At 46.9% G+C, this 26,436-nt stretch overlaps 1 protein-coding gene across 5 annotated transcripts; it reads right to left on the bottom strand.

Annotated features, from left to right (window-relative positions):
• GEMIN8 (gem nuclear organelle associated protein 8) lies at nucleotides 1–26,436 on the bottom strand. 5 transcript variants are annotated; one of them, XM_019925604.3, is made up of 5 exons: nucleotides 26,296–26,374; nucleotides 22,394–22,455; nucleotides 12,402–12,446; nucleotides 11,344–11,785; nucleotides 1–511 (listed from the first exon to the last, which is right to left on the bottom strand). In XM_019925604.3, the coding sequence occupies exons 3-5, from the start codon at nucleotides 12,411–12,413 to the stop codon at nucleotides 252–254; spliced, it is 714 nt and encodes a 237-aa protein (XP_019781163.1). In that variant the 5' UTR covers nucleotides 12,414–12,446; nucleotides 22,394–22,455; nucleotides 26,296–26,374; the 3' UTR covers nucleotides 1–251. The 5 variants fall into 5 exon arrangements, with proteins under 5 accessions (XP_019781163.1, XP_073655445.1, XP_073655446.1 ...); XM_073799344.1 differs by lacking the exons at nucleotides 22,394–22,455; nucleotides 26,296–26,374 and adding exons at nucleotides 15,959–16,556; nucleotides 16,637–21,265; XM_073799345.1 differs by lacking the exons at nucleotides 22,394–22,455; nucleotides 26,296–26,374 and adding exons at nucleotides 15,959–16,975; nucleotides 17,898–21,265.

The raw sequence follows: 26,436 nt of genomic DNA, 5'->3' as shown, positions 1-26,436 counted from the left end.
TCCAAGCGAGAACTTTAATGAACTGGTCGCTCTTACTGACATTAAAAACCAGTGGGATGTATATGAAATTCCCACTTTACCTCAAGAGAAGCTCTCTCGTGTTGGCGGCAGGACGCGTCCTGCCCACCTCCAGGTGGCTGACATTACCCCCGCCCCCAGGGGACTTTGGTGAACGTGCTCATTAGTCAGCCTTACCCAGAGAAGAGCCACGGGAGAGGGGGAGGGGGGACAGCGAGAGGAAGGGGTGCGGCTCAGAACTTGAGCGGGATGACTGGCCAGTACTTCGGCTGCTTGCGGTCGCAGTGCTTGTCGAAGCTGAGCTGCACGGCCGCCTCCATGGCCTGGATCTTGGCGGCGCTGGCCCCGTACAGGTGCCGCATCTCGGCCCGGCGCCGCTCGCCGGGCCGCTCAGCTGGGGGCAGCACGGAGCGGCGGCGCGTGTCGCGGTACAGGTCGTGGTCCGCGTTCACGTAGTCGTTCAGGCGCGCCGCGTCCAGCTGCTGCTGCCGCCCTGGGAAGCAAGCGACACGGGCGCCGGCGACGCCGTGAGCCGGGTGATCTCGGCTGGCCCCCGGCCCCCTCCGCCCTCCTCCTCTCACTGCCCCACGCCCGCCCAGCTCGGAGGTTCTCGGGCCCAGCTCGGAGGTTCTTGGACTCTAAGGCGTGACCTGCGCCGGATTATCGTTATCTCCTTAGTTAGGAGGCGCATTGCTCGCTCACTCACTTATCAGAGGGCTACACGCAAATAGAAGTGGCAACAAGCCACCAGGAAACGTGTCAGTCCAAGTTATCCAACCTCTGCAACGGGCCCTGAAAACAGAGGAGAGAAATGCAACCATGTGGGTCTCCGTCTACACCGCTGCCCACAAGCTGCCCGGCGGGGCATGGCTGGTGGCGGTCCCATGGTTTCAAACACTGCACCGGGCCGGCAGGGAAAGGAAACGCTTCCCGGAAAGTCCAGTGTTGCAAGAAGTAGTACTTCCCACCACAAATGAGATGGTGGGGAAAAAAGTCACCTCTTTGGAAGCGGTATGGGTTTGAGGTCATCTGGAAGAGGGCAAGGCTAGCAGTTACAGAACTCCACCACGATCACGATCTCTGCGTGCGTCGCAAACGCAAATCACACTACACAAGGAAAGGTTAACCGATTCAACCTTTGTCAAAGGTAAAAGGGCCAAGAAAGGATAATTCTGCAGATGGCAAGGAGGCCTTGGCCACCTCATCTTGCTGCTGTGTTGCCCGCAGCAGCCGGCCCCCTTCCTCACCGAGGAATGGGACCTGCCCCTTCACCTCCCAGGTCAGCTTAGGCTAAACTTCAGGTGGCACGGTTATATGCTCTAATCCTACGAATTTAAATGGATTCTTGTAAAGCAAGACAGATTTACTCAGGTTATTCTCCCCTGTCGATTTTTACGGTAACAAGTCCTAGGATCATAACTTGTATTCTTATGTAAATAGAAACAACATAAAAATGTCAACAAAACATAAGGTCAAATTTAGCCAACTTACAGATTTTTGTGACTGTCAAGAACAGAGAAACTGGTAGCAGAATGCACACATCTGTAGCCACTGCTAGCAAGAGAAATACTAAGGAGTGAAGATGGTTGTAGGGGAATAAAACAATGATATAAATCATTCTTTCCTTCGTTAAAAAAAAAAGTAGCAGAATGAAAGCTGAGTATGGAAGGGAACACAACAGTGAGCAAGTCAAGTGACTGGCGAGATATTTACATGGCTATGCTATTTATGTGGCTAGGCACAGACACTCCCAAATCCCGTTCTTTAAAAATCGTACCTTGGAGCTGGAGGGAAGGAGTTTTATACTCTTGGAAACATTATTAAAAATGCACACGACCATTTGTCTCTTAGCACACCTGCAGTTTATTTTTAATTTTTTTAATTGTTTTTCCCCCTGGAGTCAGTGCCACCATCTTCCCCCTACACTTGGTGATGCTGCTCCCCCGCTAACAGAGAAAAGAACGCCGGACATGAAGATAAAGGGTTCCAGCTCTACATCACGCTTTACTGCTTACAATGTTAGAAAAGGCATTTTGCCTCACTAGATTTGGAGTTTCTCATCTGTAAAATTAGGAGGTTGGGACTGACCTCCACCGTCGCTTCTGCAGTTTGTTTTTATACAAGGAAGTACTATGGGAATAAGCCAAATGACTGTCAAGCAAAAGACATGCAATATAACTGTTACCTTATCCATGAAAAAGACAGAATTGACCTACTGTGAAAGGTGGAAGTAAACCAAAATATTGGCTTGATATGCAAATGAATGGGAGGTCAACAAGCATTTGTTTCTCATTTTTGGTCTTTCTGGTAAATCTGAAACTTCAGGATTTCAGATGTTCAATTCTCATGGGTGTCTGAATTCTACCCCCTCCTCCCCTGGGGACTACTCTTCCAAAGGCTTGGCATCTCCACCCGAGCCAGGGACAGAAGAGCCCCTTCTGCCACCTGTGACACGTTACCAATCCTCGGCCCCGAGGAGGCGATCCCACGTGATCCCTCAGAGCCTCTGCATGTAGACGACAGAGGCTCCCAGACCACGGGCCTTTCACTCTCGAATTTGTCCCAAGACTATCATCATTCTCACTGACAGATTTAGTGACACAGCAGATGTTCAACTTCCTGTCGAAATCAGTGTCTCAGTTTAAGTTTTAATAAACACTGGAATTTTTGCTATCTTAGTAAGTGTTGCTCTCTGCCGTTAGGATATGTGAATTTAACCTTTTTACTTTTGCATCTTTATTTTCCTTTTCCTTATAACTTAACATGGTTATAACGATGCTTCTTTCTGCTGCCCTTCTGACATAAACTATCTTGCAGACGTTAAATCAGTCTAACAATTTATACGCCAAGAGCCGTTTCCTCTTATTGACAGCTGTGGATGAAACGCTACGTGACACCAAAGCAACCCCAGCTGGCCGGCCGTCAGTGAAGCCTGTGCTGTTTTCCAAGTCTGCACTCAGCATGTGCTCATCACAGCAACCATCACGGGGTTTTATTCCTTAATAGACTTTATACCGTGTAAGAATAAAAGACACGGCCCTCTGCTCTCAGTTCTCTATTTTTATCTCCTTCCCATCCGGGTTTCCTCATGAAAATTTAAGGCCCAAACCCTGGTCCCCTCCCAGTCTCACAAGAAGTGTGGAGGTTTCCTGGTTTCCTGCACGGCCGGTAGTTGCCCTCAAACATAGATCGGAGGGACGGGAAGTGGGTCCCCTGGCACCAGCGGCCCACCTGCGGGAGTCCACTACGGGGGAGGGCACTGTGGCCTTTACTCACCCTGTCTCCCCAGCCCTGGGGGAGGCCGCAATGCCCGACTGAAAGCAGGTGCTCAGAGGTTGTCAAGAGAGAGCTCAGACAAAGGCCAGACATTATTATTATTATTATTATTTTTGCAGTACGCGGGCCTCTCACTGTCGTGGCCGCTTCCGTTGCGGAGCACAGGCTCCGGACGCGCAGGCTCAGCGGCCATGGCTCACGGGCCCAGCCGCTCCGCGGCATGTGGGATCCTCCCGGACCGGTGCACGAACCCGTGTCCCCTGCATCGGCAGGCGGACTCTCACCAACTGCACCACCAGGGAAGCCCAGACATTATTTTTTGTAAACAGCTGTTCCTTCCAGATGCTACTGGAAAACAATGACAACCCAGGGATAGAGAAAGAGATGCTCGACTCTCAAAAGGCGCTGCGTAGAGCCCCCTCCCGCAGGTCCTTGAGTCTCCATGGAGGAGAGGTTGGGGGAGGGGGAAGGAAGGGGCACTGCTGAGTTGGGGGTCTGATTTTATTCCCTTACATTCGAGTTGCTTTGCCTCTACTTACTCACAAAAAAAAAAGTTCTAACATTAGACTATAAATTTGAAAACCAGTCAGCTTAAAACTAAATACCCTCAGACTAGCTGGGCGCTGGAGGCTACAGGTAGCACGTGAAAGTACTTTAGTGTATACTGACCTAGAGGACCAAGCAAGCCTGAGGATGCAATACTCACTTGAAGGCATCCACTTATTCTAGGCTCCATTTATTGCTTCCTCCCTCCTAATGAAAGAAAGGATTCTCAATCACTGGTGGTTTTTCTTCCTGTCAAAACAAGGTGAGGACTCAGCCAGCCAGATGGAGAGTCATCTGACTGAAGCAGAGAAGTCGAACAACACACTTCACAAATAACTGAACAGGGGCCTTGTCATGCAGAGGTCGGTCATTTTTCCCAAAAACAGCTGTGGGACTCAATGTTACCAAGCACTTTTTTCTTGTAGGATACTTGACCAAGGCAATTTGTGTTAATACAAATCAGAGTATCTTTTTCAATTTCAGCTTTAAAACAGGGTTGTAGTGGGGTGAATAGCCACCCCGCAAATTTCCATCAACCCAGAACCTCAGAATGTGATCGTATTTGGAAATAGGGTCTTTGGGGATGTAATTAAGCATTGAGATGAGATGATTCTACATTAGGGTGGGTCCTAAATCCAGTGAGAGTGTCCTTATGTGAGACAGAAAAGGACACATACAGACACAGGGGGAAACCATGTAAAGATGACGGCAGAGGTCAATGAAAGCCAGGAGCCGCCAGAAGCCGGAAGAGGCAGGCCCTAGAGCCCTTGGAAGGAAGCGTGGCCTTGCCAACAACTTGATTTTGGTCTTCCGGCCTGCAGAACTGTAAGAGAATAAATTTCTGTAGTTTTCAGCCACACGGTTTGTGGTAATTTGTTACAATAGTAACAATTAGGAAACTAATTCAGGGGTTACCATGCATACAGAGTTAAAACAGGAAAAACAGTATTATACTATTAAGGAGAAACTCTACTGGACTCCATCTGTGTTCAGGATATATAACCTTGATATTTTTTGTCTCAATCTATACATTTACATGGTGTTACCAACGTAGGCTTAAAGTCTATAAAGGAAAAAACAATCATGGGAAGTGACTTGCACTTCAGAGACCCTGACATAGCAGGAAAACATTCATTCAGTATTCCAAGATAATTAGCTCAAAGGCAGAACATTTTGGAGGACAAAGCACTAAGACAAATGAGTGTTAAAGAATGTGATTTCCCTCCATTTTTCTAGGATTAGCATGTCTGATTATATTCTCTGCTGTGTTGCCAGAATTAATGACCTCAGCACAACCGAGCGAAAGCAGACTTGATTTATATCATGAATGCCTCATTTCTGGCTTGTCAGCAACACACCCAGAACACAGGTGCTTGCCAGCAGAGCTGGAGCCATTACTGACGGGTCTTCCATCCTCACCCCACATCCCTCACTCGAGGACAGATGTAATCCCCAAGTCCGTGGGCAATCACCATGTTTACTTTTAGAATAAAAGTGCGTTTCCATCCCTCCATTCCATTTTTCTATGGCCATTCACACGTATCTTCTCACGGACTGCTTTGATGCCCCGAACATCTGGACTAGATGAAACACACACATGGTGGAATTGTGCTCAATCAGTATGATTCCACACTTCAATCTCATTGACGAAACTAAGACGGCTCCCTGAACACTGGGCCGTAGGTTTCGTTATATCGTCTAGGTTTTCTGTGGAGGGTGCAATGAGGGAGAGCGGGACGGGTTCCAGCAGACTGACTGAAGGCTCACTAGGAAGACTAGAGTCTAAACCTTCCTGCTCGGGTGGACACAACGTAAAGGAGCAGATGTCGCCCATCAAATGTCTACAAAGTACACCTGGGCCCTTGGTAAGACCAGCACTTTGAGTGCTGGGCGGGGAGTGCACTCAGCCCTTTCTTTCCCTCTCATTCCGCACTGCCCCCATCCCTCAAAGCCTAGTGTGTGCTCCGTTTCTCCACCACCAGCCCGTGGAGCTCCTCTGACCACTGAGCCCACTCACTCACTGGCTCTTCCCCTCATTTGCAAAACTACCCATGGCGCACACCATAAATGGCTCTTGTAGGTATCATTTTAAACTTGATTTTGTCTTCTCTTCCCACGTGGGTTTATGCTCTTTGAGAAATGTCCCTGTTTGGACCCGACATCTACCCCCAAAACACAGGTGACAACTATCTGATTGGTTCGTGTAGAGACAACAGTGGCAAGGGTTTGTTTCGGGGGGCCTGCTTCTCTACGGGGCATGACAACTTTCACTCATTTTCCCTCTAAGTATTAGGACGAGGACCTCGCAGTCTCAACTGATGGTTATTTATGACTATAAAATGATACCTTCCTTAACCTAACAATAAACATTTTTCCTAAGAAATAACTGACAACACAGCTGACCTTTTAAAACTTCACAACTGTCTACTTTCCCATAAGTAATGTTACCAGTGAAGTTTTATATAACAGCAATATCTCGCTAGGAAATGATGACATATAATATAATCAAAAGCATGCCTGTTACTGCTGCACAAAAAAGAGTTCTTTGTTTACCCTACTTAATATTTTTTTGGTTTTTATTGCTGAAATATGTGAAATTAGAGACTGTCTGGAAGAATGGTAATCACAAACAAGAACACGTTGTCCAGTCTAAAGGATTTTATCCCAAGAAAATACTAAATAAGACACAGATGATGATGAATTATATAACGTATACATTCCTTTGGAGGTGAATAGTCCTGAAAAGCTGTATCTTTCAAGTTTAGCTACGTTTTCCCTTGCTAGTAATATTTTATACAATCTGTGTTCTCTAAATGATTCATGTTCAGGGCTGAATTTGTCCTAATTGAATAAGTAGCTTCTAGTGGCTCAAAGAGCAAAACAACTTCAACCGAGTATTCACATGACTCAGGTCCCTCATCTCTTTATTCAAACATTTCCCAACTGTGTATGTAACTAAGCCTCTGTGAGCATTTCTAGCGAAGGTAATGGATTGGAAAGCACCACGGGCATTCCAATTACTTATGTCTGAATGCCATCATTCATGACTGCTCCAAGGAACACGAATTGATCCTATACACCACTGAAAGTGCTGGTGAAAAACCTAGCGCTGGTGAAGTGCTGCCCATTATTTCTGGTGGGGCAGCGTCAGGGCCTGGCGGCTGCTTCTCACAGGGACAGCATCTTTTGCAGGAAGATTAGATTCCGACACCAAAGCCTTGTTCTCACCCTCGCCAGACAACACTCATGTCTCCCTGGGACCTGATAAAGCTTTCAGGGCGGACTGCAGGACACAAGAGCATCAGAGATCCCAGCACAAGCAATTTTGAATTATGCTACAATTGCACGTTTTTAAAGCACAAAGTAGCGGAAGCTCAATGCGTTTAGTGCTGTTATGAGGAAGGTGGAAGCAGGTTCATTTCCCCAGCCCGTGTAGTTTACTATATTAACTTATATCAAGCAAGAATGTCCTTGAAACAGAACTAAAAGTTGTGGTAATGACTACTTTGACAAAATTGTATTAGTGGCTCAATTTGACGGATATCAAAGCTTTTCATTCATTTATGTTTTAAATATTCTAAATCAATTAAAGAGTTTGAAAAGTGCTGCCTAGGGCAGAAATATATGACTTCTTTTTTTTCGAAGTCAGAGAATACTTTATTAAAAATATGCAGAATCTTGGGCTTCCCTGGTGGCGCAGTGGTTGAGAGTCCACCTGCCGATGCAGGGGACACGGGTTCGTGCCCTGGTCCAGGAAGATCCCACATGCCGCAGAGCGGCTAGGCCCATAAGCCATGGCCGCTGAGCCAGCATGTCCGGAGCCTGTGCTCCGCAACGAGAGAGGCCACGACAGTGAGAGGCCCACATAACGCAAAAAAAAAAAAAAAAAAAAAAAAAAAAATATGCAGAATCTTAATCAAGCACTCACTAATCAGCAACCAGAGATGATCATACTAAGTGAAGTCAGACAGAGAAAGACAAATACCATATGATATCCCTTCTATGTGGAATCTAAAATATGACACAAATGAACTGATCTATGAAACAGAAACAGACTCACGGACATAGAGAACAGACTTGTGGTTGCCAAGAGGGAGGGGAGGTGGGAGAGGGATGGAGTGGGAGTTTGGGATTAGCAGATGTAAGCTTTTATATATAGGATGGATAAACAAGGTCCTACTGTAGAGCACAGGGAACTATATTCAATATCCTGTGATAAACCATAATGGAAAAGAATATGAAAAAGAATGTGTATATATGTATAACTGAATCACTTTGCTATGCAGCAGTAATTGACATGACATTGTAAATCAACTATACTTCAATCAAAAAAAATAACAATCAAGCACTAATCAAGACAGTATCAGAGTAAAACCAGTTCATGGTTAATAATCCATGTTAAAGGATGAGTTATTAGCAACAAACCATAACAAGCAACACTCCTTGGGCACTGACTTCCGTACAGAGCACTGTTGTATAACTTTTATCTCATTTAATCTTCATAGTTAGCACCCCATTCATTAGAATCCCCATTTCACAGATGAGGAGACTGAGGCACAGGGGAGCGGTGCACAGTATAAGAACTTCCAGCTAGTAAGTGCTGGAGTGGGGCTAGAAGCCTGTAATTCCAGAGGTCCTGCCACAGCTACTCCTGTATAATTCTACTAACAATAATGTAAGTATTGGTGAGTAGGGATGGAGGTTGTAAGGGTTTCCATAAAATTCCCTTTTTTGTTGGTTTGCTATCTAGATCACGGTAAAACAAACATGTACCAGATTTTCTTCACAGCAATGACAAGACCTGTGTGGTTCACTTTACGTCCCACTCACAGACTGCATTTGGAAACAAAGAAAATTCTGACAGGGTGATTGTATTAGTTTCCTAGGGCTGCTGTAACAAAGTGCAGCACACTGGGTGCCTTAGAACAACAGAAATGTCTTGTCTCACAGTTGGGGAGGCCGGAAGTCTGAGATCAAGCTGTCAGCAGGGCCATGGCCGTCCAGAGGCGCTAGGGAAGGTCTGTTCCAGGCCTTTCTCCCAGCTTCTAGCAGTTCTTGGCTTGTGGCAGCAGAACTCCACTCCTCTCGTGCCATTCTCCCTGGGTGCACGTCTGGCTCTGTTTCCAAATTTTTCTCTTTTTATAAGGACACCAGTCATACTGGATCAGGGCCCACCCTAATCTCATTTTAACTTGTTACCTCTATGAAGACCCTCTCTCCAAATAAGGTCACATCCTGAGGTCTGGGTGGGGTTTAGGACTCCAATAAATCTTTTTTTTAGCGGACACAATTCAACCCATAACAATGACGATAATAGGACTTGGAGCCCTGATGTCAACTAAGCAGATTTAGGGATGATATCAAAGGAAACATGCAGTTCCTCAAGTTTATAAAATATTCAATGCCTACATCACCTTGTAAAATGGCCCAAAGAACCACAGCAAGTTTAGCACTTCATGGGATAAGGTTTGAAAAGTTCTTATTTAAGGCTCATAATTAATACTGAAAGACTTAATATTATTTTGAATGAATGAATGAAGTGCCACACAAAACTTAGCAGGCAATTTTCATGACTTTTTCTTAACCTACCTGACAAAAGCAAGACGCAGAAACAGGGATGGTTCTTAACCAGACATCTGTAACTCAACTGACATGTGAAGGACACATTTCATTATTCTATTTTCACATCATTCATCTCTACTTTTCATTGAATAACTCTTGTCAGGTTCATTTTAAGTTAGCAGGTCATTCAAAATGGCCTTTTAGATGGCTGGGGTTTGCTCCCATCCTTAATTACAACTTCTATCATAAATGTGGCACTCTCTCTGGCAGGAAAAACATGTTCTTCTGCCTTTGGGTACGGACAACAGAAACAAGCTGTCTCCATCATATTTTCTTTTTCAAAAGCTGTAACAAACGGCATTCCAACCACACGTGGACATGCTCCAATGCCAAGTCTCCCTCATCTGTTACATGCTTTTAAATTAGACTAACAGTTATTTCAAATGTATTTTGAAAAAAGGTAAAATTTATTCCCGAAGATCAAGGAAAGACATGCATTCTACGTGTAATAGAAAGTACTGTTTTAAAAATACTTGTTTGCATATACTTTCTAATATGCATCAAAGAAGTCAAAGGTTTAATCAAAAGAAGGGAAGTAAAACTGAATGAGTAGTGAAGAATCATAGGCAGACACTAAAGGGCATGAGACTTTATACACAGCCCACTGCTCAGTTCCTGGCACCCAGTGGGGGAATCAATACATGCTCGCCCATCATTAGGAAAACACAGATCAATCAAGATGTAAATGAAATGCACCCATCCCCAGGCTTCTATGTCTCCGTTTACTAGAAAATTCTAGGCAAAATATATAATTAGAACTCAATAAAAACAATATTGAGATGGCATGTTGTAATAGGGAGGAAAGCATCTGTATGTCTGTTAGAGACACTGAAAATGTAAATGGGCTGGTGAATCTTAACAGTAAGGAAAGCACAAAAAGCACTTTTAGTTTTTTGTGGCAAGTTAGTAAGAAATTAAAAACATAAAATTCCTGCTTTCTGACTGAAGATTTAAGACCATTATCACAATTCTCTAACCCCAGGAACAGACAGCCATGGCACAGAATCAAACCGGAGAGGGTAAATACCAGGCATTTTGTTATTCTTTTTAGGTTCCCACTGGTGTCTACTCTGGAGGGAGCTTGAGATTTAAGACCCGGTAGCTCTGCAGCACCAGGGCAGTCTGAGCTGTGCACCAGTGAGGCGGCAGCAGCATTTTAGGAACCTAGTGGTCCTAAGCCCTGAGTCTGTGCTAGAGGAACGAGCACAGGAACTGGAGTCACACACACCTTGCTTTGAATCCTAACAGCAAATTACTAGTTGATACCACAGAACAAGTCAATGAAGCTCCTGAAGGCTCACTTTCCTTATACGTGAAATGGGCTTAAAACCTTGAGGGACTGTTGTGTAGACTAGGGAATGCGCGCGCGCGCACACACACACACACACACACACACACACACACACACACTCCTCTGGTGTAGTGTCTGAAATTCAGTAAATGGCAGAGGTACTATTAGGATAAGTTTTGTTCTAGAACTAAAAAAAAAAAGTCCTATATTAAAACAACCCTGAAAACTAATATAAGTGAGGTACCACATCACCAGAGCTTTTCCAGGCTAAGGATTGGGTTTGAAATATTATCTGTATCCAAGGGAGGACTTAGAAGGTTATAAACGAGGGCAGGATGGGACTTTCCTGGTGGTCCAGTGGGTAAGACTCCATGCTCCCGAAGCAGGGGGCCTGGGTTCAATTCCTGGTTGGGGAACTAGATCCGGCATGCATGCCACAACTAAGAAGCCTGCAGGCCAGCGAGTGCTGAAATGAAGATCCTGCGTGCAAAAAGTAGTAGCCAGGGCAGCCAACATAAATAAATAAAAATAAATGTGGGCAGGAGACAAGGCCCGGGGCGGGGCCGTGGAGAGGGGCGGGCTGCACTTACGGCGCTCCTCCTGGTGCCTCTCGGTTTGGGCGAAGTACTGGCGTAGCTCCTCCGTGATCTCCATGTTGCTCACGTCGCATTCTATGCCGCCATCGTCGGACTCGCTCTCTTTCTCCTTCTCCTCCTCTGCGTACCAAGCTGGCTCTTCTCTGCCGCGTGGATGTGGTCCACGCCCGCCAGCATGTGAATGACTGTGGTGGGAGTCCCAGGAGGCTGGGGGATGCTCGTAGCAGGACTGAGGCCTTCTGCCCTCCTTAGCATAAGCGCTCTGGGGAAGGCCCATGGCAGAAGAGTACCACGGGGACATGAAGCAAGATTCCATGGCCTTCCGATAGGCATTCTGGTGGCAGCGCATCCACGCCATCGCTTGATGGTAATGTTGCCAGTATCTTGCGTAGACCGGATGAGAGGGCCAAGACTCCACAGCTAGCGCTGTTGCCGGCTACAAAACAAAAAAAAATGTAGGCTAGACAGCACGTGGTTCAGCCTCAAGAGAAACCTTCAAACGTTCAATCAAATAACCAGGTGTTTACTGCGTATCTACTAAATATCTCCTCTCCACGAGGGTGCTACGGGGCCAAGGAGAATATAAGACGGGTCCACGCCCACGATGGGCGCCAGGCATGTGCACACTTGCTCTGAAGTACATGCGCATGAGGCACACAGAGAACAATTAGTTTGAGGTTACGGCCCATTATAAAGTGGGGACAGAGGCTCATTTCTAGATGAGACGCAGGGGGCAAGAGGACCCGATGTCTATCATCTTGGGCCTTTCTACCCACTGTGATTAAATGACTAATTCCAAGTTAGAAACGCCTGCCAAGAACCACATGAACTGGTGAACATGATGTTCTCCGGTCCCTCCCTCTCTGCCCCCTAAACGTGCTGGCGGCCCACTCCTCAGTGCCTGGGACAAAAGATGACGAGCAACACACACGATGGTGCTCTACCTTTAGTTTTCTGATGTATTTCTTTGGTCTTCTCCATCACGCAATGAGACAACAAGACCTTAACGACTAAAACTTACCTTTTTCTCATCAGTTAAAAAAAAAACTTACCTCTGCTGTCATCTGTGATTGTGAAAGTCCAAACGAGCGCCGAAACTAGGAAAGAACAAGCAGAGTGCAGACGTCTGGTCAGTCCAGGGCTGTGATATTCATAGCTATTTTGCGGTTTGCATAGCAGCTCCTCAGAGGCTGCTGTCTCCCCAGGATGGTGCCTGATCTTCACGCAACACACCACGACAGCACAGACACCTGGGCTAGTGGTCTGAAAAGGAGGGATCCCCTTAGGTGTGATTCAGTGGCTCAAAGTACACTGCGCTTTTCAAGTATAGTACCTGTTTGCCTATTGAAAGTAAAGTCCACGAGAGTAACCACATAAATAGCTAGTCATATGTATGTAAAAAATACACGGAACATGAACTAAAAATGTACAACTATTACTTTATTTACTAACCCATAGTTCATGCCAGTGCCTATTTAAATTAACCCTGGAGGGCTTCCCTGGTGGCGCAGTGGTTAAGAATCCGCCTGCCAATGCAAGGGACACGGGTTTGAGACCTGGTCCGGGAAGATCCCACGTGCCGCGGAGCAACTAAGCCCGTGTGCCACAACTACTGAGCCTGCGCTCTAGAGCCCGTGAGCCACAACTACTGAAACCTGTGCTCTAGAGCCTGCGAGCCACAGCTACTGAAGCTCGCGTGCCTAGAGCCCGTGCTCCGCAACAAGACAAGCCACCGCAATGAGAAGCCCGCGCACCGCAACAAAGAGTAGCCCCCGCTCGCCGCAACTAGAGAAAGCTCGCGCACAGCAACAAAGACCCATTGCAGCCAAAAATTAAACAAATAGATTTATATATAAAAAAAGTTCATAAAAAAATAAAATAAATTAACCCTGGATCTCCCAGAGTCCTGAGTAGAATAGAATACATCTTGCCAACTCACTGGAAACCTTTGTTGGGTCTTGCTGCAGGCCTGGGACTCGGAGAAGCCTCTCTAAATAAAACAACTCTCTCGGCTGGGTTGTACCCTGGGCTTTAAGCCCCTCAAATGCACCTTGCTTTGGTTTTGACTGCAAAAAGCATCTTTCAGCCAGCGTGTGACACTACACTCCCTGCCTACCCACACTGCGTCTCTGCGGGAGGAGGAACTGGTCGCTTGGAGACTGTAAGGTCGGATCTTAACAAATGGCACCGCGAAACAGAGGAAAGCTTCAAGTGAGCTTTATTAGGGAGCGCTCCCGGGCGAGGTTCACTGGTCCGAGAGAAAGAGGCCAGAGAAGTCGCACCTGGGCGAGGGCTGGGCAAGATTTTATAGGGGAACAAGAGAAAGGGGTGTGGTGAATCTGGGAGGGCGCAGGGTATTCCTTATTTGGTGGTCTTTTCGGGTATCCTGGGGGACTGTTAGTCCCGCCCCTCGAAAGGCGGGAAGGCTGGGCTGGGTTCAAAGTCCCCAGGTCAGTTCCTGGAACTGGGTGGTCGGGAGAATTTCGGTCTGATGCAACCTGTGAATCTGATTGTGTTCCCCTGCCTCGGGCCAGTTGGCCTTATATCCCGACATCTTTGGTGTAATGGGGCGGCGTTCTGATTTCTGGCTACTTCATGCTGAATTGGGGCGTCGAAAGGGGAGTCGGGCGACCAGAGGTCCGAGGCTTAGGGGAGACCAGTGGGGGGTTCTGTAGGAAGCAAGGTGTAAGGACCGAGGAGCATTTGGTTTGTGGCCACCCGGGAGACTTCCTCCATGCGCCTGCGAAGGAACCTAAGAAAACAGGGAGCAAGCATGCTACGAAGAGGGTGCGGTCCGGTTTTGAAAGAGGGGTGTCAAAGAGTCCCTCTCTCGGCGGGCTGAGGGCCTCTACGACTTGGGGGCAGGAGTGGGAAGGGGAGGTCCCGGTATCGGAGATAGGCAAGAGGGAGGCCGGGTTTAGGCGGGGGGAAGAGGGAAGAGGTCGAGGGAGATAGCAGGGTTTTCAATGAACAGTAGGTGGAACTCCTGGATGCGGGAGGGGCCTAGGAGGTCGACCAGCCGGTGGGAGGAAAGCACGCTTAGTGGGTGGGCCAGAGTCAGTTTGAGTGTTTGTTTGGTCAGTTCGGCTGCGCTGCTAGGGCCCGAAGGCATGGTTGCCATCCCCAATGGTTGGGTCTAGCTGTTTGGAGAGGTAAGCCACGGGGTGGTAGGAAGGCCCTATAGGCTGGGCAAGGAGTCCAGTGGCTATTCCGGCCCGTTCATCCACAAAAAGGTGAAAAGGTCGGTTTGGGTTGGGCAGAGAAATGGAAGAAGAAGATATCAGAGCGTTACGGAGGGTGAGAAAGGCCTATCGAACGGCGGAAGGAGAGGTGAGGAGTCCTTGAGGGGTTTCTTTAGCGGCTAGATATAAGGGTTTAGCGAGAAGAGCAAAGTTAGGGATCCAGTGCCAGAAAAATCCTATAAGGCCCAAAAAGGCGAGAATTTGTTCCGCTGTTTCCAGAGGCTGGAGTTCACGGATAATCCGGGTGCGGTCGGCTGTTAGACCGTTTGTGGTAGCGGTAAGGTGGAGCCCCAGGTAGGTTATAGAAGATACAGATAACTGAGCCTTGGCTGGGGAGACCCGATAACCGCGAGGGCCAAGGTAATTGAGGAGATCTGCAGTATGTTGTCTTGAGAGGCTGAGAGATGGGCTACAAAGGAGGAGGTCATCTACATATTGAAGGAGTGTGCTGGGGGTAAGGGAGCAGGAAGTGGGGTCCCGTGCGAGCGCCTGACCGAAGAGGTGAGGACTGTCGCGGAAGCCCTGGGGAAGAACTGTCCAGGTGAGCTGACTGGAAGTATGGGTATCCGGATCCGTCCAGGTAAAGGCGAAGAGGAAATAGGAGTCGGGATGTAGGGGGATAGTGAAAAAGGCATCTTTGAGATCCAGAACCGTAAAGTGGGCTATGGATGGGGAGATATGGGAGAGCAAGGTGTATGGGGTTTGGTACTACTGGGTGGAGAGGAATTATGGCCTCACTGATTATTCAGAGGTCCTGGACCAGGCGATAATCCCCAGAGGCCTTGTGGACAGGCAGGATGGGGGTGTTGCAGGGAGAGTCAGTGGGGATAAGGAGTCCCTGGTTTAGGAGTCTGGTGATAATAGGTTGTAGGCCCCTAAGGTGAGTCTCAGAGATGGGAAATTGGGGCCCTGATGGAAATTTGCAGGGGTCCTTTAGGCGGATGAGAACGGGGGAATGGTGTGTTGCTATATGGGCTTACAAGTATCCCAGACTTGGGGATTGATTGGGTTCGGTGTGATTGGAAGAGGGGGATAGGAGGGGGAGGGTTCTAGAGACAGGCCAAGAAGAGAAAGCAGGAGTTGGGAGGAGGGGACCTTAGGGTCAAGTCTAACCTGCTGGAGGGAGGCCCCTAAGTGGAAAAGGACATCTCGGCCTAGCAAGGGAACTGGGCAGGATGGTATGACTAAGAAAGAATGAGTAAAAGGGAGTCCTTCGATATGACATGGGAGTGGACCGGTCTGGAGTGGGAAGGATGGTTTGCCATCAATACCCATGACCGAGATCTGGGAAGGAGAAACTGGCCCGGAATAAGTAGGCAGGACCGAATAGGTAGCCCCCGTGTCCATCAGAAATGAGATGGACTTACCCGCTACCTGTAGCGTTACCCTGGGCTCGGCGAGGGTGATGGGGGTCTTCGGGTCCGGGCGCCGTCAGTCGTCAGCCAATCCCAGCAGTTCGAGTGGTAATGCCGTTGGGTCGGCCTGCTCCCCGCATGGAGACGCTGAGGGAGGGCCAGTCGTAGGGCAGTCACTCTTCCAGTGGCCCGTTAGCCCGCAGCTGGGACAGGGCTTAGAAGGAGGTCGGGGATTGGGACACTGGCAAGCCCAGTGGCCTTCTTTTCCGCATTTGAAGCAGACACCTGGCGGGGTTGCCTTTTGCGGACCTCGTGGATGCTGTGATCCACGGGAGATGGTCGGCCTTAGGGCGGCTACAAGGGCTTGGGTTTGGAGGGCCACCTTTTGGTGCAGCCGAGCCTGTCGGCTGGATTCTGCCAAATCCTCATGACCATTATAGACTTTTAAAGGCCATTTTTAATAGATCTCGAATAGGGGTTTGAGGGCCGTCTTCTGCCCGTTTTAATTTCTTTCGGATGTCCGGGGCTGACTGGGTGATAAAATGGGTGGCTAGGACCGCTGCCCCTGCCGGGGTGTCGGGATCCAGCCGGGTGTAGAGAGTTAAGGCCTCTGTAAGGCGATTGAGAAAGACAGTTGGATTTTCGTTAGGTTCTTGGGTTATCTCTTTTAATTTTTTCAAAATTGACTACCTTATGAGCGGCAGCCTGCATGCCAGCCAGGAGGCATTGGATGAGGTCGCGTTTACGGCGGCCATCTTGGCCATCCTGATATGTCCAGTCTGGATCGGTGCCAGGTACGGCAGTCGCTCCGACAGGCATGGAGTTGTCGGTAAGGTGAACCTGATCTGCATGGTTTCCGGCAGCAGTTTGAATTCTTTCCCTTTCGTCAGGGGTTAAGGTAGAGGACAGAACCACAGAGATATCGTGCCAGGTTAGATCGTAAGCTTGAGATAGGTAGCGAAATTCTTTGATGTAGTGGGAGGAGTCGGCAGAGAAGGAGCCTAATCGTTTTTCAATTTGAGAGAGGTCCTGGAGAGAGAAAGGGACATGGACTCTGACCAGTCCTTCCACTCCTGCTACCTCCCTCAGAGGGCACAGGAGATTTGAATCTTGGGAGTCGTGAGAGCGTGTATGTGCACTAATTGGCGAAGCAAGGGGCGTGGGAGGAGAAACCGTTGAGGGAGGCGGGACAGCGGTTGGAGGCGCCTGAGCGCTTCGGGAGGAGGAGGGACCGCTTCAGGGTAGGGTGGAGGTTGGAGAGGAGTTCTGGAGGGGGGAGAGGCGAGAGATTCGGGAGAGTGAGTTAGTGGGGAGGAATCCAAGGGGACTGAGGTTTTGGATGGAGGAGATGTTTGCTTGGCAAGGAGGATTTGAGAGGTAGAACAATTGACGCAAAGGGAGGGGCGGGGGCGCAAATACCAGAAGGCCTGAACATTGGGGACCTCGGACCATTTGCCGTCCTGCAGCAGTAATTATCTAGATCACGGAGGATGTTAAAAATCTAAAGTCCCTTCAGGATTGATTTTCTAGAGGATATTGTGGCCAGGCCACAGTGGAATAGAAAATAAGCCGTCGGCAACGGAGATCTTGGGAGAAGCCGAGGGCTGTAAAATTGGCTAGGAGACACCCCAGGGGCGTCTTAGGACCTGGTTTCGATTGTGAGGTTCCCATGACCCCCAGTCTGTCCCTGAGTGAATGGAGAGGGAGAGAGGCGTCCCTGGTCTCCGTCTCCAATTCACGGCAGGTCGGAGGGCGGTCAGGCGATTGGGACGTCTCCACAATCACCCGAGGCCCGGCGGGTCGGAGAGCGGTCAGGCAATTGGGACGTCTCCACAGTTGCCCGAGGCCCGGAGAGAGGACGGAGGAGTCCCTGACGTGGCCGCGATTAAGGACAGGGAGTCCGGTGGGCAGGGACTCTGAGGGTCGGAGGGAACAAGGGAGGGGGACTTACCCCGTTTTCTGCCGGATCGGGTGGATGAGTAGAGGTTCCCTGGTTGTCTCCTGGGGGAGGGGAGGAGCGGGCCGCGCGGTAACCCCGGGGCTTGGTACCCCTCCCGGGTTTCAGCACCAAATGTAAGGTCGGATCTTAACAAACGGCACCGCGAAACAGAGGAAAGCTTCAGGTGAGCTTTATTAGGGAGCGCTCCCGGGCGAGGTTCACTGGTCCGAGAGAAAGGGGCCAGAGAAGTCGCACCTGGGCGAGGGTTGGGCAAGATTTTATAGGGGAAGAAGGGAAAGGGGTGTGGCGAATCTGGGAGGGCGCAGGGTATTCCTTATTTGGTGGTCTTTTCGGGTATCCTGGGGGACTGTTAGTCCCGCCCCTCGAAAGGCGGGAAGGCTGGGCTGGGTTCAAAGTCCCCAGGTCAGTTCCTGGAACTGGGTGGTCCGGAAAATTTCAGTCTGATGCAACCTGTGAATCTGATTGTGTTCCCCTGCCTCGGGCCAGTTGGCCTTACAGAGACTCCACCAAGTGACTGCGTAGAATACCTTTGCCCAACAGCCTTGCTCTGCCAGGATTTACTCCCTTCCGTGCTATCTACCTCTTGTGATTTACTGATATGGCAGGAAGCACCTCAAAGTAAAGTTTAATCTGCATCTGCACCTTTTACAGCCTATTTAAAACACACTTCAATTTTTTCCCTTCTGTTCAAGGGTTCAGAGATGCTCAAGTGCCAGCCGACACCAGAATGTACTTAAAAAAAAAGTTAAACAAAAGCAATAGCCTAAAATGCATGAGAATTTAAGCATCTATGAGACAAAACCCCTAACACAATGTGATGCTGAGCAAACAGGTACTTGGGTTTTGAAACTCTGGAAATCAGATACCGAAGGAGTCCTATTTTTCCTACTTTACTTAATTATAGGGTAGAATTTTAAAATCTCCAAGCCTTAAGAAATAAACTTGACTTATTTTGTAATCTCCACCAGATGTTTTGCTATGGTTAATGCGGAACACTGAGATATTAAATTGACCACATCTTTTAAGATTTAGCCTAAAGAGAACGATTCACACTCTTTTTAAATATAATAAGCTTTCAAAGACGGTATTTCCAAGAGGGCTGACATGGTCTTCTGTAAATTTATCTTAAACACAGCCCACACTTCCTGTTCCCTGTTCTACATTCACAAACACACACACATGCAGTGAATGTAAACCGGGGAAAAGCTAACAAATACAGTGAAAATACAAGTGTAAATTATTGTTCACACTACAACTATAATTTAAAGGCTTAAAACATAAACAATTATCTGAAAACCTGGCTAACTGCTATGTGCTTTATAGGCTACCGAAGAAATACATATAAAAAGTCAACACATGGGCTTCCCTGGTGGCGCAGTGGTTGAGAGTCCGCCTGCCAATGCAGGGGACACGGGTTCGTGTCCCGGTTTGGGAAGATCCCACATGCCGCGAAGCGGCTGGGCCCGTGAGCCATGGCTGCTGAGCCTGCGCGTCCGGAGCCTGTGCTCCGCAGCGGGAGAGGCCACAACAGTGAGAGGCCTGCGTACCGCAAGAAAAAAAAAAAAAAAAAAAAGTCAACACAACTAAGGGGCTAACCACCTACAGGAGTAAAACCAACACAAAAGAAATTACAGTAGAAATCAGTATACACTTGAGTGCTGAAGTGTAAGGTACAGCCTTTAAGTGGCTAATTCACTCCAGCCAGGTTTTATATGTCTACCACTGAAATCTGAACAGCTTTCTGAGTGCCTGAAGCACAAAATGACATTAAAGTGAACTCCATGTGTATCTTAATCAAATTTGTTTTAGAGATTAACAATTAGCATAGGAATTAAATTAAAAAAGCCTATGAGACATCTGCGCATCTTGGGGAAATTAAGAGTTTTGAACCCAGACTTCTATGCCTTATAAAATATGTACTTAAAACCAGATCAATGTAAATATTAATTATCTCGAACTGGGAGATCTGACAGCTTCAGATATATAATAAATATCATTGTGACTGAACACTACTGCAGACCTCAGACGATCCTGTTTTTATTTATAACTGGGAAGATCCAGCCTGGCTTTAGAAGCAGTAGTACCAGTATTCTGAAAATGCACAAGATGGCTTATGAGAGGCTCCCTTCTGCAGAGCTAGAAGTTAGGCATGCGTGGTAGAGTAAACAACTGTTTAAGAGGTTCAAGTGTAATTCAATGAGTGCCCCAGGCTGTTCAAATGCCAATGGCTGTGATTAAAAAGGGATGGGAGTGCTAATTTGAGGAGTGGTTACTTACTTATGCCTTTGATTCAACAAATAATTTGATAGAAGGGCTGCCATGTTCCACTGCGTCAGAAATCACGAAAGGCACTCTGAGCACTTTTGCAAGAAAGCAGCCAGGACTAAGAGCTGGGGTGGCTGAAGAAAGCCAGTCCCAGCATTTGGACCAGAGGCCGTTCAGATTCAGCGCAGGCTGCTGACTACCTATAAAGCATATCAACTGATCTGCCGAGATGCTGACCTCTTTTAAGACCCAGGCCATTAAGGAAAGATGAATTTACATTAATCATGGAACACAGGCACCTTTGTCATCGATTTTCTTCTGATTATGCTTTTCTCATTGCTTTGGCCACCGGGACACTTAGAATCAGATCTGCTGCCATCTTACAGCACGTTTAGAGTCCTCAGGCTCTACGTTCAATATGCCGCTCATGTCACCCTTGGATTTATTATTTTCCCTCCCCAAATTCCAAAACCTATCTATCACATCCTTTTACATTTTAAGTATCTTTAAGATTCCTAAAATCCTGTAGATACTCAATTAAAAAGAGTATCGCTTATATGTGGAATCTAAAAAAAAAAAGATATAATAAATGAACTTATATACGAAACAGAAAGAGATCCACAGACAGAAAACGAACTTAAGGTTACCAAAGGGGGAAGGGGGGGAGGGATACACTAGGAGGTTGGGATTACCATATACACACTACTATGTATAAAATAGGTAACCAACAAGCACCTACTGTATAGCACAGGGAACTCTACTCAGTATTTTGTAATAACCTATAAGGGAAAAGAATCTGAAAAAGAATATATAACTGAATCATTTTGCTGTACACTTGAAACTAATACAACATTGTAAATCAACTACACTTCAATAAAAATAATAAATAAATAAAGTTTTCTTTAAGTTGAACAAAATAATCCTGAGAATGAATGACAAATTAATCAGCCCCTCTCAAATCAAGAAAAAGTATAGGGCTTCCCTGGTGGCGCTGTGGTTGAGAGTCCGCCTGCCGATGCAGGGGACACGGGTTCGTGCCCCGGTCCGGGAGGATCCCACATGCCGCGGAGTGGCTGGGCCCGTGAGCCATGGCCACTGAGCCTGCGCGTCCGGAGCCTGTGCTCTGCAACGGGAGAGGCCACAACAGTGAGAGGCCCGCGTACCGCCAAAAAAAAAAGAAAAAGTATAAAAAACACATCCAAAGAAAGAGCAGCTTGCATAGAACTTTATTATGAGCTTGCTATTTCCAGTATTACTGTTGGTATTTTATACCAGCAAATTTTTTTCTCTAAAGGGCCAAATAGTAAATATTCTGGGCTTGTGTGTCACATATACTGTTACATAGCCGTACTTTTTTTTTTAAATTAAAAAAACAACCTATTAAAAATGTAAACATCATTCTTAGCTGTGGGCCATCACTTGGCCACCACTGCTTTATGTTAATCCATTACGAGGCTCCATAGACTCTGTCCTCAGTATGTTGAGCATCCTAATCGTTCCTCGCTTTGCACTTGCAAATCAGTGGAGGAACTTTGAGATTCTCACCCATCTCATAAGTTATTAGGCTCAGAATAAGACTAGTGGAAGCAAGAAAACTGTGATTATGACCAATAGCAATTTGGTGACCAGTTCCTAATACTGGGGACAAAAGAATCCTCTCTGTGACTAAATAAGCATATCGGACCATTTCTTAAAGAGCTCCAGAGACATTTAAGGACTTAATAAAGAAAAACAAAAAACAACCCACCCTAACTCCTGCAAAACAGGATCAATCAACAGGGCTTAGAAAGCATATGTAGTGCCATGATTTCTGATGGAGATTCTACGAGCTGCCTCGGGCTAGGCAGGAACCCAACAAGGACGGGAAGCAGGAACTGGGAAGCAGGAGAGAGTTCCGAGTGTTTATTCCCTGGAAGAAGGAACCCATATCCTTCCCGGCTGACCGCATCAGTTAGCACCCAAGGGAAGGTGAGACCCTACTCTAAGAATGGGCCCTGTTAGCTTTTCAAAACTGGGTTCCACAAAGGAGCTTAAGGACCTAATAAAAATGCCTGGGCTTCTGAAAAGCCAACGTTAAAATAATTCTAGACACTACAGCAGTACTGTCACACACCACCACCAGCTCAAAAGAGAGAAAGCTTAAGGTAGCAGCAGACTGAGCTGCCCTTTCAATGGTTTTTAATTTTATCTTTCATTCCCCACCTCCCCAGAGTGTCTCCTACTTTTTTCTGGCACCTGGCTCTGTGTACTGCGCAGCAACTTTTCTTCTAATGGGATGGTGGAGCTGAAAGAAAAGAGAGGGTCAATGCCAGGGAAGGCCGGGATTCACGGCACTACCAACTGGGCAGCCCTCCCCAGGGAGGACAATGGCACGATAGTCACTGCCCAGCTGAGCTTGGGCGAGTACAGAGACCGAATTCATTGTCTGTCCTCAGCCACCAGAAGAGGAAGGAAAAAAACAGCGTTGAGGTCATTCACGAAACACTGCTGAGGCCCACGGGCAAAAGGCAGTGCCTCTGAGTCTCCAATGATATATTTTTCCGTATAGCCTTTCTTAAAAACTGCACTCATTCTTCAATGACTCTGCTTATCCTGGGAGACACATTTTTAAATGCATAAATATACATGAACAACAACAGACATGAGCTTTGTGGTTTTCAATGGACAAAATGTGACTATTTCCATTGAGTCATTAAACGTTTCCACCAATAAGGAATGTGGCTTTGTTGAAAGGTAGTGACATTGGCCTTTTTTTTTTTTTTTTTGGCTGAGTTGCACAGCTTGTGGGATCTTAGTTCCCCGACCAGGGATTGAACCTGTGCCCCGGACAGTGGAAGCACGGAGACCTAACCATTGGACCACCAGGGAATTCCTCGTACAAATTCTTTTTACTGCCTATTTAGATTCTTATAAATATAGGATCTAGGATGCATCACAGCAACCAGATAAATAAAACACAAATTCCCTTCGAAATGATAATGTATCCTCTGTAACTGGATTTTCCTCTCTATCCTCCTTTTCCACTAGAATTCTGAAAATTAAATACACGAAAATTCATCGGCTTTGATTTTTGCATAGAAACACATTCAACGTTGGTCATTAAATAAGATACGCCAACTTTCCCATAAGGCTCTCCCTAATTTGGTTCTCTGAGCCAACCAGAGAATTGGGGGGATCTAATTAGGCCTTCAGTATACACAGTTTCAAGGTAGAAAGAACGGGGTCTGCTGGAGATGGCTCAAAATAAATGACGGTATGGTGAGAAATCTGAATTACATACATTGAGTCAGATGCAGTTCTACGGAATCTCGGTATATGCGGTAATAACCCTATCAGAGAAGATGTCTCCCAGTAAACGCACACACTGGTAGGAACTTCCTCAACTAAGACAAATGAGAAAATGAGGTTTTTTGGAGAGCACTGCTTCTTGCCATCACCCCCAGCTTCGATCTGAGGCTGGCAAGTTCAGCTGGCTTGCTGCCCTCAGAGGCTCCCTCCTGTGGCTTGGCGTGGTCCCGGCTTAGTGATTCAGACATCAGAGATGGCTCAAGTCTGAAAGGCCTTTTCCCACCCTCAGCAGTCCAAGCTCCATCTTTCCTCCAGACACAGGCCTCCTACAAGCGCACAAGCTACTGTGTTTAGAAGGCCTGCCTCTGTCCACCTATAACAGTTAAGATGGATGGGTGAGGGAGCCTCAAACCTGAGTTTCATTTCCCTTTCATTCTCTCGACCCCAAGCCCCAATTTACTCTTCTGGCTGTTGCAATAAGAAGCAATGTCACAATGAAGGCACAGCATGGGGAAGGAATTAGTTCCTTGGCTGAAACTTTCATGGCTGAAAGGACGTAGTTAACAATTCTTCTTTTTCATACAAACCATATTCCACCCATAGAACGGCACCGTTTAATTTGTCAGCAAGGGTGATGGATTTGGGAATGGATTTATTTGCAAGTTCACCAAATCCCCATGTGACTAACATAAGAATCAGAAGTGAAATATGAGGACATCCCCAAAACAAGGTTACCCCTTGACTCTTGAACACAACAGGCAATGTGAAAGCTGAAAATTGGGGTAACCGACAAGGACAGAATACAACGCAAAAGAGGAAACAGATAAGTTCCCCTCATTGCAAGTATATTCTTCAAACAGCAAAACCTAGTGTGACCATGAAGGAATAAGGGTTGGACAGGTAGGTAATACAAGTTAAGAGCATAAACCACAACTGGTTTAAAGTGGTTAAAGTCACCACTGGATGTCAGGAAACTTATTTCAAATTTTCCTTCCATAAACACATACAGGGTAATTCCACGTTAATCTCTCTTTTCTGAATTTAAACGGCACTCACTATGCCCCTTTCATTTGGCCATTTAATCAATTACTTGTATGTAGGCCTGGATTCTGCCATCTGTTCCTTTTAAATTTCCTTTTTTCCTTCCAGCATAAAAAAGTCATAGCTAATATTTCCTGCCCTTCGATGCTGTTGGGATCGCCATTTCCTGTTAACACTCTCCTGCAACCTCTACCCTCCCTAAAATCATTGAGTAGCTAGTAACTCAAATAACTCTGGCTATAAAGCTCCAAATCTTTTCGGAAAGTAGATATCTAAATACATTAATATGTTTTCAAAGATATTTTCAAATCATCTGATCTTTGATCAACAAGTTGTGCTCTTTTTTCACCTGTTCACTTTTTTACACTGTTCTATAGCTGGATTTCCTATTGTAGAGAAGTACAGACGTCCCTCGGTGTTCGTGGGGAATTGGTTGCAGGACCTCCCCCCGACAAGAGACCCAAATCCGCGGATGCTCAAGTCCATTACATAAAATGGCGTGGTATAGTCGGCCCTACGTATCCGCGAATGCGGAAGGAAGTTTCACGAGTTCCGCATCTATTTTGTGAATTCTCCAACCTCTACTCTACGCTTACTTGTTCAGTTTTCCTCCCTTTCTGCTCATTTCACCCTATCCTTAAATGTTGCACCCTAAAAACCAAAATAACCCTTCACCCTCTGTAAAACACTTTTAGAATGAAAATTCTCTCTGGAGCTTTAGTTTATATCCTTTCCCAGCACAACAACGAATACTCAGAGGAGATCTGTACACCTTACTGTGAACTTGCCTTCAGTTATGCCTATCCAAAGTTACTAGCTAACAGTCTTGGAAAATATATGGTTTCTGTTCACATTGCCATCCCAAAGGGGCTGTTACTCCTATAAATTATATTAGTAAAAACTGTACGTATAAAGGTTACCCCCATCCCATAATTCATAGGAACTCTGAGAGTAAGTAACTCCAGAAATGTTACTTGTGTTATTAATCTTCAGTCTAAACTTTCAAGTAATGTTATTCTGACTTGAGGTGCAGAACAGCTGAATACAGAATCTAGCCTGTGAAACAACTTTAAAAATCATTCCTGAAAAAAATAAACTTGTTCAGAACCATCTGGTCTGTACTAAGGGACTCTCAGGATTTCAGAGCTAAAAGGTACTTCGTTGGCCACTGGTGCAACTTCACTTAACTACTGAGGAAGAACAGAGGGAAAAGACATTCTCCACCTCCACAGGTAAGGCGCAGAGACCGCAGGTACCAAATGTTCTCCAGGTAACTGCCATCAAAACCTCTGACCTCCCACAGAGGACAACGTGCGAGGGAAAAGAGAGGAAAAGAAAACCCCAATTGTTGAATAGACGGGCTAATATCCTAGACTTCCTTCTAAGGATGAGGCTGACCTGGGTGATCTGTTCTGATTCTAGGCTGGATGGGCAAAGTCCGAATTCACCTTCCAGACCTAGCTTGACACAGCGTTACCTGGCACATCAGAATCACAATGGAGAGCTTTCAGAAAAATACCGATGCCGGGGCCCCACTTCTAGAAATTCGAATTTAACTGGTCTGGGATGGAGGCCCGGGCATTTAAAAACCATCCAGTGATTCTGGCGCACGGCAGAGCCGAGGGGCTCTGGAACCAGTTCCCTCTCACAATCAGCGGGATGCTGATAATTACAACGATAACGTGACAGGCAAGGCCTCTGCTCTCCCGGCCTCAGAGAAAGTCAGGCTCAGGGGCCGCCAGGCTCAGGGGCCTCCTTCACTTCCCAAATGATACCCAGCCGCCCCCGGAGTCACCTCGAGAGCTCGTAGCTTGCAAATCCTGGGCGGTGGGCGAGCAGGGACCTATTTCCGGTGGGAAACAGGATACGCGGTGCGTGGGAGAGGATGTTGCCGGGGCGACTAGACGTGAGCGTCCGGTGCTGGTCATGTGGCCAT

Source organism: Tursiops truncatus, chromosome X (assembly GCF_011762595.2).
Source record: "Tursiops truncatus isolate mTurTru1 chromosome X, mTurTru1.mat.Y, whole genome shotgun sequence".
In the NCBI taxonomy this organism is placed as follows: Eukaryota; Metazoa; Chordata; class Mammalia; order Artiodactyla; family Delphinidae; genus Tursiops; species Tursiops truncatus.
The sequence above is the reverse complement of the archived record's forward strand: the minus strand, read 5'-3'. Positions and strand labels throughout refer to the sequence as shown.